The sequence below is a fragment of the Calonectris borealis genome, chromosome 10 (assembly GCF_964195595.1).
Source record: "Calonectris borealis chromosome 10, bCalBor7.hap1.2, whole genome shotgun sequence".
Classification (NCBI taxonomy): domain Eukaryota; kingdom Metazoa; phylum Chordata; class Aves; order Procellariiformes; family Procellariidae; genus Calonectris; species Calonectris borealis.
The window spans coordinates 18,860,253-18,875,708 of NC_134321.1; the positions used below are offsets into that span (position 1 = coordinate 18,860,253).

Consider the following 15,456-nt stretch of genomic DNA (forward strand, 5'->3'; position numbering starts at 1 on the left):
TCCTCGCCACAATCCCGCTGATGCTGCGGGGCTTGTGGGGTGCGGGGGAGCCCACGGGAGCTGGCAGGGCATCCGTGTCCCTGGCATCCAGAGGCCAATGGAGCCGGTGGGAATTTATTCCAGGAAGGAGCGACAGAGCCCTTGGAGACCCTCTAGGGTGATGCCAGGGGTCTCCTGAGAGGCAACAAGGGGCCCTACAATTTCCTCTCCCTAATACTTGCTTTTTAAACCATGCTTGCCTTCTTCACGTAATCCTCTCTTCCTCCTCCTCCGGTCCACGTTAAACCAAGCACCCGGTCTGTGTAAATAGCGCTGATATTTCTAGAGCCTTTCAGAATAAATACCAATAAAGAAAACAAGGAGGTGAAGTTGTCGAGGGATTTCAGGGCAAAACATTGCCCCTTCTCTTGCAAACGAGCCTGCAAAAAGCACTCGCCGGTTCGCGTTGAAGGGGAGGCGGACGCTGGGTAAGCTGCTCCTCGATGCTGTGTCAACCGCTGCCCATTTTCTCAGACGGTAATTGCCAAGCGGCATCTGCGTAATGGCACTGCAAGTGCCGCGTCGCTAGCGGATGAGCACGGGGTTATTTCAGTCTCCTAAACCCTCAGTGCAAGTTACGGGGAAATGGCTTTGGGAGTTAAGTGCAATCGCAGGTTAATCTGCAAATGCCGCTGAAGCCATCGCCCAGGTTTTTCCGGCAAAGCCACCGAGTAACCACCGTGCCTGCACCAAACCCTTGCGGTTCGGTGTCACCGGGCAGCCCCCGGCCAGGGCTTGACCCAGGCGGGACCTCCTGGATGGGGCTCCAGGAATACCGCATGCCAGAGTCTCCCCAGGGACCCTGTGTCCTGCTTGTCCCCCTTCAGCCCTCCATAACAGCCCCAAGCTCCAGTTCTTCACCGATTTTACACCAAAATGCCAAGCAAAACGCTAATTAAGGAAACCAGGCTGTGAGCTCCTGCAGAGCTGCGCGCTGGAGCCCTGCCAGCTCAGCGGAGGACCCTGCTTCGGCACGGGCGCTCCCTGGCCACGCGCCAGCAGCCCAGGTTTGAACCAAAGCCCACGACAAGGAGGGGTACGGAGGGTCTCAGGTCGGTGGTGAGGGGCACTCCTCCTCCCCACCCCCTGCACAGCCTTCTCCAAGAGCAGTCACATAGGTTTTTTTACGCCTAAAACAATTACAGCAACTAAAAATAACATCAGAAAGGTCGGCGCTCTGCTACCTCGCTGCAGCCCGGCGATGTCAGGATGGAGGGGTGCTGGCCCAAACCTCCAAGTCAGCAGTCTAACGAGGTGGCAATCAAACCACGTCACGCACGCAGCTGCCAAAAACACCCCGAAAACACCTCAGAAGGAGCTGCCGGTGGCACATCAGCTCCTTGCTCCAGCCTGTCCAGCCGGAGCATGCAGCCGGCAGGGACGCAGCAGAGGGGCCACGGCTCGCTCTCCCCCTACAGCTTTTCTATAAGATCACCCCAGCTGGCTAATCCTTCTGCGGATCTGTTGTTCTCCGCAGGATCACTCGCTGCCATCTCCTAAGGGTCACCCTGCTGATCGCAGGCCCTAGGGACGCTGCAGCTCCTCGGGGAGATTTTGCAGGTAGCTCCCGCTGCGCCGCATTGGTTTTGGTCCATCTCAGCCCTCCAGCTGAGGGTTTCATTTCTCCGAGCGGCACGGGTGACCGCTGCGGTCAGGAAATCTCTTTCATGATTTAATTGGCTCTGGAAGAGCCAAATCCCGCAGCAGTTTGCCTTCCAGGCAGTTAGGAGGAACTCGCAGGGCGGTGGGGAAGACAACTGGCTCCCAAGCTGGCACCTGCCCGTTTCCCAGGGCCGGTGGCAGGGCCAGCGTCCCAGCCCACGGCGTGCCGATGGGACGAGCCAGCTGACCGGGATCTGTGCCTGGGCAATTCAGCGGGTGGGGACAGCAAACGGGAGCCGGCGTGTCCACACAGCGCCGGCGGCTCTGCTCTTTCCTCTGCCATCAGCACTTACAATGGGCAGCGAATATTTAGGGAGTTCTTCGTGTCCCCGAACCGTTCAGCACATAGAAATAGCAACAGATTTTGCTTACAGTCGCACCTTTCGTGTGGAAGATAGCCTGCAGCGTGTCACGCAGCTCCCACCGCGCCTGCAGCACCCGCAGCTTCGCGTCTGCGGCACTGTCCCACCATGGCATTGCCCCTGCCAAGCCCGCCCGCGTCAGGAGGAGCGGGATGGAACTGGCCGATGGCCGTGCCTGGGGAGGGGTCCGTGCCGGCCAGCTTGGAGGTCCCAGCAGGGTGAGGGCTCACCCCAAGGCCTCCCAGTCCTGCCAGAGGCAGAGCAGCCTTCTCGGAGGGTAACAAGGCAAAGAAGGTGTTTCTCCTGCCACGGGGCGGTGTGAGGGCCACAGCCAGGAACGGGCTTCCCAAAGGGACCGGATGAATTCCTGGGAGAAATTCCTACCTGCCATCACAGCCACGCCTGGCTCTGGGCATCACAAAAAACACTGGCAGCGGCTGGTGGGGGCTGAACCTTTTATTTCCACTGGGCTAGAGCTCTCCTTGTCCATACGCGTCATGACGAATCCTTCCCCAGTCCCCAGGAAGAGGAAAATATTCCCGGTTAGCCCCAGCCACCCTGGGCTGTCGGGTGGCCCCAGGACCAGTCTGGTGGGCACCGTGCCTTCCCGCAGCCCTCGCCACGCGAGTCCCTTCCGTCCTATCCGGCAGCAGAGGCCGTACGCGTTACCGAGGACAGGTGGAAACAGTCATCATCATCTGCCTTCGCGTCTTTTTTTTTTTTAAAAGCAATTTCCTCCCTCTGCCTCTCTGACAGAGCTGGAGAAATATTTAAGTGACCCGTCAACAGTTTTTTCATCTCCCCGAGAAGATGTTTTATCTGATCACGTCTCGCCAGCTATTCTTTACATGGCATCTCCCATCCACTCCCGCTCCTTCGAGTCTGCCTCGAACGAGATGCAGCCATCTCTCCTCTCCGCTGCACCCGGGTACCACGGGGATGCCAGCACCCGTGCAGAGCTGGTGGGTGCTGGGGACCCCCTGCCCTGCCAGGGACGGATGGGACGGGATGGGATGGGATGGGATGGGATGGGATGGGAGGGGATGGGAGGGGATGGGAGGGGATGGGATGGGAGGGGATGGGATGGGACGGGATGGGACGGGATGGGACGGCAGCACCAGGAGGAAAGCCAGCAGCCCCCGCACCAAACCATCACACCCATGGACCACCATGGGTGGCCCAGCCATCCTGCAGAGCGGGGGGCGAGGGGAGCCCCCTCTAGCCCCATCCTTGGCTTTTAAGAGGGAACGGCACTGACACGGGGTTTTTGTGAATGATTTTCTTGTTCTGCTTTTCGGCCAGAACAGCTCTACAGCAAGGTTGGTGCTTTAACACAGTAATTCTCCAAGCGTAATGAAAGCTGACATTATATCAAACACAATAAAGACTCTCAGTTGATGGAGATCATTCCTGAACACACAAACCCATTAAACTGAAAAAAAAAATATCAATTCTACACACTCGCCAGCCAAAAGAAAATGTGATTTGTTATCTAAAAGGGGGTTATAAACACAGCTTCAATGCACTTTCTGTGCTGTAATGAAAACTGGGTTTGAAATGGCAAGACGACTGCAAATTAGAGTATTTGATTTTATTTTCTAACTTTTTAGGTAAACCTTCTACAAGGGCAAGTGCAAGGTCACGGCGACGATCTTTCTGTTCTCGGCCGATAAGTAGGATCTGTAATTAAAGGAGGAGAAAAATGAAAGGGGGATAAGGAGCTGGCGTTCACCCTTCTAACGCCGCTTTGAACACAAAGCCCTGCCTGCATCGCTGCGGCAAACCCACCGGAACAGCCGCCGGCGCCCATGCGCGGCGTGGCACAGCCGCCGCTCCCACCGCAGACACGCGCCAGGCGCGCCGTGGCGATGCCGGATGGAGCAGCCGGTCAGCGGGGCCCTGCACCCGGAGGGATGCCGCATCCAGAGCTGTACGGCTACGGAGGGGCACCCAGTCCTGCCACCACATCCCCCCGCTTTATCCCTCACCCTTCTTCAGCAGCCGGGAGCGAAATCGGTGTTATTCCTCCTGTCCTTCCCCATTTGCCAAGCAGCGATCCCGTTTTCCCTGGAGTTTTGTTTCTAATGGAGCTTGAAATTATCTGGGCTTTGTTATTTGCTTGCGTGTTTGCAGGCGGGGGTTATGGACGGGGGCAGCGGCAGAGGGAGCGCGGGCAGACCCACGCCGCGGGCAGCGGCGTGGGGCTGCCCGCGCTCCCTCTGCCGCCTCCGCGCACGCCACCGCACTCCAAACCCACCCGTGCTGTGCCCGGCAGTTAAACCCTATCCCCAGCAGCTCTTACACCCGCAGCTCAATGTATAGCTGTTGTTTTTTTCCAAGGAGAAAGGGCTCTGACCCTTCAAACGTCCCTTTCCAGCACCCCAGAGGTGGGGAGGGGCGGGAGGCAAGGGAGCAGCAGGCGGAGGAAGAGGGGAGCTTCCCAGTGTAGCGATGGAAAATGCAGCGAGGAAGAAGAACTGGGAGAAAAACAACAGTAATAAACATTTTATGAAGCAGAAAATGGCTTATAAAGAAGTCAACTTTTAAAGGCAATTTATATAATCCTGCCAAGCGCACATAAATGTGGGGATGGCTCTCTGCGGCGTCGGAGTGTCCCTTAAAGGGACAAATAGCGCCGGCAGCCCCAGCAGACGGACACGCAGTGATGACGATGCCCTGGGATGCATTTTGCCACTGGCAGTGCAGACCTGCGCCTTCGATGGCGTCCCCCGGGTCAGCACGGCCCCTGCTCCCGTGCGCCATGGGGGTGCGGAACACCCGAGACCCCGCTGATGGTGCTGGGATGGGGCTGAAGGTCTGGAAAAGAACCTAAGGCATTGGAGGAAAGCGGAGCATGCGGGCAGAGAGGAGCTGGGAGAACATGGAGCCGGCTGGGATGCCCGACGGGCAGCATGGCAGCTTGTCAGTGAGGATGGACACAAAGGATGGCAGCAAAAAACTCAGCACGACCTTCCAGCGTTTGTATGGGCACCTTCTGCAGGTCTCTCTGAGCAGGGTGGCAAACAGAGGATGGAAACCTGGTACACAGCACCGCGGTGTGGGCTGCAGCCCTGGCACCTCCACCTGCTGCTGGGGATGGTCTGCACGGGGGGCTGGGGACATCCAGAGCAGGGGACGGCCCCGATACGCCTCGAGGGACAGACCCTCTGCACAGAGTGGAGCCAGCCCGTCCCGGCGGACCCGCTGCACAGCCCTGGATGCAAGCCCGGAGGCCAGAAGCTTTTCACTGGGAAAACTGGTAGGCCAGGCTACTGCAAACTGGGAGCTTTTTGTGGTCTCACAACGGATCAGTGCCAGGCGGTCGCAGTGCCCCGTGGTGGGAGCCCACCCCGTGGCAACGGGACCCAGCTCTCGCCTTGCCGGGGCTCCGCCAGCCTTCGCCGGCGGGTGAAGGTGCATGAGAGACCCTCGCTGTGCAGGCGGGGAAGGGCACGGCCTCTCCCCCCTCCAAGGCACCGAGGGTGATACCACGGCCCCGCACCGCAGCCTGCCCCGCCGTCCCCCCGTCCCTGCCCACCATGCCACCCCAAGCTGCCACCCAGCCCCGGGGTGAAACGAGCTGGAGGGACAATGTGAGGGGTGCCCAGGGTGCCACTGCATGGGTGACCTTGGGGCCAAGACTGCTTTCGGCCAAGGAAAGTGCTCCGGTGTCCAGGGGAGCTCTGGGGACACGCGGGGACACGGCCGGGAGACATGGGGGGCCTGAGGGTGGGCGAGGACAAGGAGCGGGGACGGGGCAGGACAGCGTGGGGCAGGGGGGAGTGTTTTGGGAACAGGGAAGCGCTTTGCAAAGCCCCCTGAGGTGGGAGGCTGAACTCAACCCCTTCAGAAAGGCCAGCGTGGCCAGCGTGCGGCTGGGAACACCAAAAAAAAAGCGAGAAAAAAGAAACTTTCCCCGTAGAGATGAGTCGTGAGCGACTGCTGGCAGCAGCCTCCCAGCCGCTCGGGCTCCTGCTCCTGTTTCGTTTTCCCCCGGACTTCCATAGCAACCCATCTGCAGCGAGGTTTAATGGGGCTGCCATTAGCACTAATGCAGCGCAAACACTCAGCGTCTGCCGGCGCGCCTTCGGATGGAAACACAAAAATAACCGCGCTCGCCGCAATCTGTCATCGACTCCGGCGCGAGGTTAGGACGCGACACGCTGGGAGAGGAGGGGAGAGCTGCGGCCAGAAGGAACAAGCCGCTCGGTGGGAAGGGAGGAGAGGAGGAGCTGGGGATGCTGCGCTGCCGCCTTCCCTGCCCGCTGCCCGTGCCAGCACCGGCAACAAGCCGGGGGCAGCAGCAGCAGCACCAGTGTCGCCGGTGCGGGCACGCGGGTCTGACCGTGCCCTGCCGTTTTACGGATGAAGGATGGCAAAAGGGGGTTCAACCCCGGCAGCGAGAGCCATTTACGCAGCCCCTCCATCCCTCTGCTCTGCCCGGGAACCGGGGCTGATGCAGGCAGGGCTGATGCAGGCAGGGCCTGGCAGGGCTGCCTGCTGGGGGGGGAGCAAACGCCCAGCACCCCGATGCTGTGCACAGAGCCGGGCCAGTCCATCAAGTGTCCCAGCCGGGTCTGGGCTGTCCTGATAAAGCTGCGGCGAGCTCTGTGGTGACGCATCGCTGCACATTGTTTCTGGGTGACTCGCTCCTAATTACCTTGATTAAGTGGTTGCAAACAGTGCTATTAAAAATATTTTTTCTATGAAAGTGAATTTCTGAAAGGTTTGTGCTGTGAATGGCAAAATGAGCCAAGAGTTCCCCAGCGCCACAGCCTTTCCTGGCATGTTTTGCATCCCGACTGTTATCCCCGTCGCAGCGGAAGGCAGCTGGCTCTGGATGGAGAGCGAGCACTTTGGGGCAGCGGAGGGGCCCCGCAGCAGGAGCCCCCCGCAGCTCGGCCCAGGGGATGAGCAGAAGCACCAAGGACTGCTGCAAAACGCAGGGACCTTGCTCCAGCTCTGCCTGCCCTGCCCGTGCCCTGGCCACAGGGCATCCACCCCTGGGTGCCAGCCCAGCGCGGGGTGCATGGGGCCACCACAATGCCCCTGGGGTGCCCACAGCCAAGCTTTGGGTGCTGCTTGGGGATGAGCTGCCCTGGGGCTCCTGACCCGGCAGGACGCACAAGATCAGGCCAGCACTAGGAATGGAGATGAGAGCCCGTGGGAGATGCCCGCGGCTCCCCCGGCGCTGCCCCCAGCCTCCCCCGGGAGCCCTGAGCCCGCAGCCGAGGTGCTGGCGAGGCACCGGCGTTGGCATCAGCCGCTGCCCGCACCAAACCTCGTTATCCTCTGAAGCTCCCCTCCACCGGCCTCCCGGAAAGAGGTGACAGTAATTCAGCATCGCTCTCATGCAGAAAGGTCTCGGTGACCGCTGGTGCCAATGACAACTGTCTGCTGGACGGGAGGGCCGGCGGGGACTCCTCACCTCTCCTTAGCTGCTTCTGCTAATGACGGGAAGACCCTGCGAGCTCAGCCTCCCCGGGTGCCTATGGGACACAGCTCCTGGGGGCACGAGAACCGGCCACGAGCATCCACCCCACGCCAGCCACGTGGCAAACGAAAGCCAAGCAGGTCGACACCTTGCCTTCTCCTCTGCTCCTCCTGCTTCCTCCTCTCCACATCAAACCCCGGTGACCATCGCCAATGGCAGGAGGGTCTGCGTGAACGGGATGTGGCTCCAGGACCTCATCTCCTCTCCTCCCTGAGCGGATCATGGTTGCAGACAGAGAAATACCCCCTAAAACACACCAGCAAGGGCCTGGCAGCAGGGCTGTCCCCAAGCTGTCCCCTCGATGACCGCAGGGGGTTCCCCGGGGCCAGGCAGGATCTGGCCCGACCCGGAGGAAGGGGCTGGGTGGCTCAGGAGTATTTTTTATTGTAGGCTCCGTTTGCACTGGAAGGAAAACAGTCTTTCCTTCCTTTTGTATTATTGTTATAATTTGAGAGCATTTCCAGACAGAATCCTCCAGGTTCCCGCTGAGCGCTATCACCGCCAGAATTACAAAGTCAAATGCAATCATTAAGCCCACATCTTCCCTCTCCCAGCCCAGATTGCTCCTTTCCCCAGAAACAGCCCCCGCCACAACTGCTGGCAGGTGCCACGGACGAGCCACCGCTGCCGTCACCCCGCGCGAGACCCCGCTCGGCGCCAAACCCGCCGGCTGCCGGAGGTGGCGGGGGGGTAGGAGTCTCCGTGGCCCCCAAACCCTCAGCGTTGAGCTGCCAGCTCGACCTTCACCTGCCTTCTCCTTACGGCCTGTGCAGGCAGAGGCGAGGCTGAAAATGAACTCAAAATCGCTTCATTTGCTCTCGTTAGTGCTGGCAGGCGGCGGCGCCGGGGCCGCCTGCGTGCCGAGCAGCACGGCACAGCCAGCGGTAACACGCGAGGGAGCTGAGAACAGGCAAGGAGGGAAGGAAAAGCCGAGGGATGGGAGCAGGGATGGGACGAGGAGCTGATTCCTACCCCAGGAGTCACCCCTGAAGCCGGTGCCTCCATGGAGCTCAGTGTCCAGGAGGGAAGGGGGTGGGAGTGGCCGGGGCGCGCGCGGAGCCTTACCCGGATGTTGTCCTGCCAGTGGTGAGCCTTCTGGAACTTCTCCGCCGCGTTGGCAAGTCTCTGCAAAGCAAGCGGGAGAGAAGTGAGCCTGGGGAAAGCGAGAGGAACCGGGCATTGCCCACGTCATGGGCATCACGGGTGCTGCCCCAGCACCCGCCACCCCTCTGTCGGGGGGATCCCCCAGGACCCTGCCACCCCTCCGCCGCGCAGGCAGCAGTGCAGCAGGAGGGATCATTGGCCAGCAATGCCTGGAGAAGGACGTCCCGGGCATGGGGAGCCGGTGTTTCTCTGCTTGCTCCTGCCTTTCCCGGAGCAAGTCAGTGTCTCCAGAGGAATTGCTGCCACTTGAACTCAAGCGGGGCTGAGCCACCGCAGCTTGGCAGCTGTTGGTGTTACCGCCGGAGCCGGGCAGGCTCTCATTTGCGGCGCAGGGCAAGGGCTGAACCCGGGTCCCTGCGCCAACGGCCCCCAGCTCTCTGCAGGGCAGGGCAGACCCTTCAAAAATGCTTCAAAAACCCCCTTGAAATGCCCCAGCACTGGAGCCCAGAAGCAGGCGGTCCTGCCCACCCGGATTAACCCCTTCACGTGCCCGTGCCCTCCTTCACCCCGTTGCACGCCCAGGGCCATCGGCTCAGCGGCACCGAGCCCGTCTGCAACACCCCAGTGCTCCCAGGGAGCTGGCGAGCAGGAGAGGAACCAGCTATGAGACGCAGCAGCTCTGCCTGCAATTGCTGCCTGCAGCGGGAGGCTCCAGGGCTGAGCTGCCTGGCCAGGTCTCACCCAAGGCTGGGACAAGCACAACCTCCTCCTACTCAAGCGTACGAGGCTTCAAAGAGGACAAAAGCGTCTCCATCCTGATGGCTGCGGAGGCAGCGGGCGGTACGGGCAGGCTGCTGCCCGCGCTGGGGTAGCCAGAGGAACCGGGGCTCGCCAGGAGCAGGATGGGGCGATGCTCAGCACCGGGGCAGCCTCGCTGGACTCGGGCTCAGCCGTGAGAGGCCTCACCAGCACAGAGGGTGCAGCGGGGCAGGGCTGGAGAGCGGGCAGTCCCTGGGGTACTGGCAGTGCTGGGAAGAAGCTGCTATCTGGCCTTTAACGGAGCCAAAGGGGAGAGACGGGACAAGAGCTCCAAGCTTTCCACCAGGATCCACTCCGCATCGCTAAGCAAATAGAGCCAAGAGCAAAAGAAGCGACACAGACCCTTCCTTCCATCCCTCGACCAGCCCCAGGCCCCCGGGGGTGCGGGCAGCTGCCCGGGGAGCTGCCGGCCAGGGCTGTACAACCCGATTAGCACCAAAGCCCAGCCGGAGGTAGCACGGGGTCCTGAGCCAGCCCGCAGAGCCGAGGGCCACCCGGACCCCTGGGTGCCGCTCACAGGGGCACGGGGTTTATCTCCGCAGCCGGGCAGCACCCGGCACAGCCTGCCCACTCCCCACCAGCCGTTGGCTTTATGAGGCTCCCAGGGAATACACGCCATGGAGGTCTCAGCTCCAGGGGCTGAGTGGCTAATCTGTACGGGGTTAATTAGCCATAAGGCTTGCGAGGCTGTTGCAGCCTAGGAAGGCTCCCTAGTGAGTTAGGGGGAGATGCATCAAGCAAAGATGCATCAAGCAGGCGCTGCTGCATCGCCTGCTCCTCATTTCCCTGCGTCCCCAGCGGGATGGGACACGCTCTGCTCCACGCAAGTGATGCCGGCGGCCAGAGCATGGGGAGGGAGGGGAGCCCTGGCCACTTCCAGCCCCCCGAATCGGCTGGGAGGAGGAGGAAGGAGCACCGACAATGGGGTGACATCCCGGGCCAAACAACAACCCCAAATCACCGCCTGGGCAGCCCCGCAGAGGTGCACGTAAGATTCCTAGTGCTGCTGCTCACGTGACTTTCACGCTGTGAACCACAAACCCCAGACCGAAACAGCCCTCCCTTGCTCAGCGGGGACCCGGCATGCCGGAGGGAGCCTGCTGGGGCGGCGGCGAAGTCCGGCTACATCCCTGGAAAGTGCCTGGCTCTACGAGCACGCACACAGGAGATGACAATCTCCGGAGAGACGGGCAGGAGCCCTGGGCACAGCTGCACACGCCGCAGCTGCCGTCCCCACTGTCACCAGTTCCTCCAGTGCTCCCGTCAGCGCACGGGACTGCAAAATGCCTCAGCCCTTCTCAACGGATGCTTGGGGGAAAGGAAGTCCCGAGGCTTCACGGTGTCTCCTCCACGTGCCCCGCTGCCTGCAGGAGAGCGGCAGCACCCAGCCCCGGCAGCACCCAGCCCCGGGAGCAGGGCCACGATGGCGGGTGCTGTATTACCGGGAGGGTGGCAAAGCACAGGTACTCGAAAGTAAAGTGATGAGCGGTGAAAGACATCATAGATCTGGCCCTCCCCAGCCAGAGAATGCAGCTTGTTCTTATCAGATGCAGGGAAATGCGTATCCATCACTGCATAATCTCAGCACGCGCTGGTTGAAACTCTCCTGTTTAATCTTTTCTCTTTTTTTTAATCTTGATTTCCAAATCAAAGTGCTTGCTTTCAATAACCAGCATCCAAAGGGGAAGATCAGCTATCAGCTGAGCATTGAAGCAAAATACCTATGGCTCCGGTGGCAGCGAGAGAAGAGAATGGGAGACAACGCGTGGCTGGACAGAAAAGCCAATGTTCATTTTCAGGGCGGTTTTGCGAGGGGCTCACCTGCGCAGCCACAGCCCTGCCTCCCTGGAGCTACCTAGAAAAGCTGGGGCCCCAATTCTGCACCTCATTCCCCCAAGCTTTTGTGCTCTGTTTATATATCGAGATGGCTGATTAAAGGCGAGCATTTATTCCAAGTCGCTTTTAAGGCAGCAGTGATGAAATATACATTTTTCTATACTTGATAAGAGCGTATTTGTTTATTACAGGCTGGGGTAAGATTTATGGACATCTTTTAACTATTCATCGCCTTGTGCGAAGTGCCTGGAGGGTTGCAAATGGTGCAGTAAGGGACGGCTACACCCAGGAACGACACTTTGACGGAAGGTATTTTTCCTCTGGAAAACGTCAATTCGTCAAAGTTGATCTGGACACAACTTCGCTTTTTAAAAAAAATAAATCCAGATGTTTTTGTTTGATGAATAGCACGTTGCAGGGACAGGGGAGCCCACGGCGGGACGGCACAGCCATAGCAGGGCTCCCGGCTGCCGGCGGACACCCACCCCGGGAGAAGTGCCCCAGAGCCTCCCAGCTGCTGCTTCGGCAGCATCTTCCTTGCTGAAGACATTTTGATGACGTGATCGAGATGGGGGCTGGGAGGACAGAGGGACCAAGCGGGCAGCCAGCCATCCCTCCTCTGCAACAGGGGAGCCTCGGCCCGTCTCCATCCCTGCCGGGGACACGCTCGGAGCGATGCTGTGTCGGGGGGCTCTTGTGGGAGCAGCCCCGTCCCGTCCCTGGCTGGTGGTAGAGGGGAGCCCTGGCCAGCCCCTGCCCAGAGATGGGCTGCTGGCATGAATGGGATGGGCGATCGCTGGATTTGGGATCCTCCAAAACCAGGCAATGAGGACAGAGCCCCCGAGGGGGTTATTTGGGACAGCTTTGCTCACAAGCAGGACTTGGAGTCATGTTTTAGGGCTGGGAAGGTGCTGCTGCTCCAGCAAACCCCTCCGGCCACGTCTCCCCGGGGAAGGTGACGCGTCTGCCCGGAGCCACACGTTGCTGCAGGACGTCCCCATTAATGCCAAATGAGTTCATCATGAATAATGTTATTGTGATCGATCCAGCTCAAGGATTATTTCTAATCCTTAATAATGATTAAACCATTATTTTTCAAGTGTTACAGATCAATCAGTCCATCTCAAGGTGTGCTGCGTGCCAGGACTGCGAGATGCCCGGGATGCAGGCAGGGTGCCGGGGAGCCAGGCAGGGGTCTCGTGCCAGTACATGGCAGCCACCAAATCCTCCTGGGGCTTCGGACCTGGGGTTGTCAATTGTGTGGTTCAAACAGCAACAAAAATTAGAGAAATTACCAAAAATAATGCATGGGAGTGAAATACCTGCAGATTTCCAGCAGGCTCTGGTAAGGGACTGCCCTGGCCGTCACACTTTAAGGAGCACGGTTCTTTCCCCAGAAGTCACCGAGGGCTAAGAACAGGAGATTTAGAGGTTGAAAACACTGAATTGAAATGACTCTGCAGGTCATAAAAGGCCAGCAGGAGATTTGCAAGGGATTGGTGTCTGGAGATCCCGACAGCGGGGGTCTGCAAGGAGGAAGGTTCTGTGTGGGCTTTATCGCACCCTGGCCTCTTTCGTATTCCGCACGGCGCTGCTCTCCGCATCGCTGCTCACCCGGGCAGATCCATCAGGAGCTCCCTGCTCGGCGCACTGGCTTGCCCGGGATTAAGAAGCCTCAGGAACGGCACGGACTGGGGATGGGCAGGCGGTGGCAAAGGCGGCATAGCCAGGCATGCGCCCTCTGGCCCAAAAGCCATGCGGGAAAGGAGAGGGGGGACGAGGTGGGTGACCTTCTGTCTGCCTAGAGGATGGCACCTCCAAATGCACGGCTGCTGGTTTTCCCCCGCTTTGCTCCAGGACCTCGCTTCTCAGCCCCGATACCCACAAGCTCACCCCCGCTCCCCGAGCACGGCTCACCCACGCACGCTTGCCCATGGCAGCAACTTTCGGGGCGCAGCCGGTCCGATGCCTTGAAGCTGCCGGGAGCGAGGCGGTGGGAAATGCTCTGAGCATCGGAGCTGGCGCAGGCAGGGACCGCAACCTCCTCTCTAGGCAGAGGGGACCGTCCCTGCTGTCAGCATCCCTGCTCCTTGAGGGGCCAGCATGCGGAGGGACTGTCCCCGACGTAGCAAGCACCCAAAGGTGCTGCCCACCTCCTCCTCGTTGCCCCTTCTCCCCCATCGCACCCGGGGCTCTCCTGCATTGCTCCAATATTTTTGCACAGCAGCTTTCCAAAGAAAACTGGTCCAACGCTTTGCTAAATCTTTCTTCCCAGCCCCCACATGGCAATAAGTATTCCCTGGCTGTTCCTGACCCGGTCAGATCAGCGGATTTAACTTGGGAGACAGCACAGCAGAGACCAGAGCGGCATGGGGAGGCCAAAGGCCAGGGTTGGATTTATAGAAGGGGATTGCGGCAAACAGCCTGCAAGAGGAGACTGAGCAGCCCTGTGTAACGGCAGCAACGCCGCCCCTGCGTCCCAAGCCTTCCCACAGAAACAAAGCCCCCCATGTCTGTGCCGATGCTGGGGGGATGCTCCTCACGGAGCCTGGGATGGTGTCCCAGGCTTCCCCCCGCAGCTGGTAAGGAAGGGCCCGGTGATGGCCCGGCACGCAGCGGCTGCGGCTGCCCAGGGACATTTGCTCCGAGGGCGAGCCGCTCCTGCTAAGCCTTCGTTTAACTCCCCTCCGTGCACGGCTGTTCTCACCCTCGTCTCGGCACCTCCCGAACGAACGGCGTGAAGTGCATTACCCTCCTGCACCTGAGCACACAGCTGGAAGGAGAGACCTTTGCTGGAGACTAAAACAGCCCTACGCTACAGGGCCAGAGGGGTCCACGCAGCATCTCATCATCCCCGCCCTCCTCCCAAAGCGAGAAAACACAGGTAAAAGGTGAAGACGAGAAGGTGAAAACCAAACACGCACAACAAAGCCAAGCAACCCAAACCCCGGGCAGGAACACCCTCTGGAAGTTGGTTTTGCAGCTCTTTCTTCTCCACGATGGAGGAATGAGGATGGCCCAAGCCCTCTTCTCTGGCACCAACCCCCACACCGTGGATGGGGCACCCCAAAACCGCATCTGTCACCATGGAGCATCCAGAAAGGCGAAAGCTCGTTCCACGTGTTTCACACGCCTCCATCCCGGTCTGGATGAGAGCAGAGGGCACCTTCTCGCTGTGCCACAGTCCCACCTCTGGCCACCAGCTCCGGGGTGCCCCGGCCCGGCTCTCCCTCTCGTCCCCAGCCTGTCCCCTTCCTGGGCACCAAACTCACCGCTCGCCCACCCCTACGCAAACCCTAACGGCACAGTGCACACGCCGCCATCAAAAAATGATCAACCAGCGACAAAAGACGACAACCCCCTTATATACACGTAGGGAATATAAATCTTGAGTAAACACCGTAAAGCAGTGAAGCATCTCATCCTGTAATAATCTCCGAGACAGTTGATCCCAGGGCTCTTATTACCCCAGCAGCCGTCATCTGAAATCCAGTCGGCGGCGGGCTCAGCCACAGCTGAGTATTGATCAAGGAAGCAGCTTCAAACACGCCGAAGCGTTTTTCTTTCAGAGCACTAACTTGTTTGTCAATAAGTCCCTCGGCCACGCGGAGGGAAAGGGGTGGCCGGAGCCCATCTCTCCTCCTCTGGCACCCGGATCCAGCCCATCCCCGGGGGAGGACGGAGCTGGGGCCGGCACTGGCTGCTAATGCTCTCCTGCCCATGGGAGGGCAAATAAAGCCCCAGGGAATAGTGAAGAGCAGGTGGTAAATCCTCCAGGGGCTTCCAGACCCGGGTGTTGTACCAGCTGGTGCTTGCTGCTGGGGTCTGGCGGGGCGGTGAGCGGGGGCCACCTCCGCAGAGCCAGCCCCGCCGGCAGCGAGGGTTACGAGCACAGACCTGGAGCAAAACCAGAGCCAGAGCCGCTGCAGACCCCATGCGGGGCCGTGGCACGGCCAGCACCCGGCCCCGGGAGCCTGGGGCGAGCAACTTTAATCATTTTACTGCCCATCTCAGTAACCGACAGTCTGCAGGCCAGCGGCGCATGGCTCTTGTTCCCCTGCCAGCGTCTCTCTCTGCTCCTTCTCCTCCAGAGCCACAATTTTTGCTGGTAAGAAACACCATCACCAGTTGTAACAACCA

The 15,456-nt window shown here is 60.0% G+C and overlaps 1 protein-coding gene across 2 annotated transcripts in view; it reads right to left on the bottom strand.

Moving 5' to 3' along the window:
* The window catches only part of CACNA2D2 (calcium voltage-gated channel auxiliary subunit alpha2delta 2), a 227,615-nt gene that overhangs the window by 36,795 nt on the left and 175,364 nt on the right, over positions 1-15,456 (bottom strand). For both annotated transcript variants that reach the window (XM_075159250.1, XM_075159249.1), the window contains exon 4: positions 8,623-8,682. In XM_075159250.1, the coding sequence (XP_075015351.1) occupies positions 8,623-8,682 (60 nt within the window). The remainder of the gene's footprint in view (positions 1-8,622; positions 8,683-15,456) is intronic.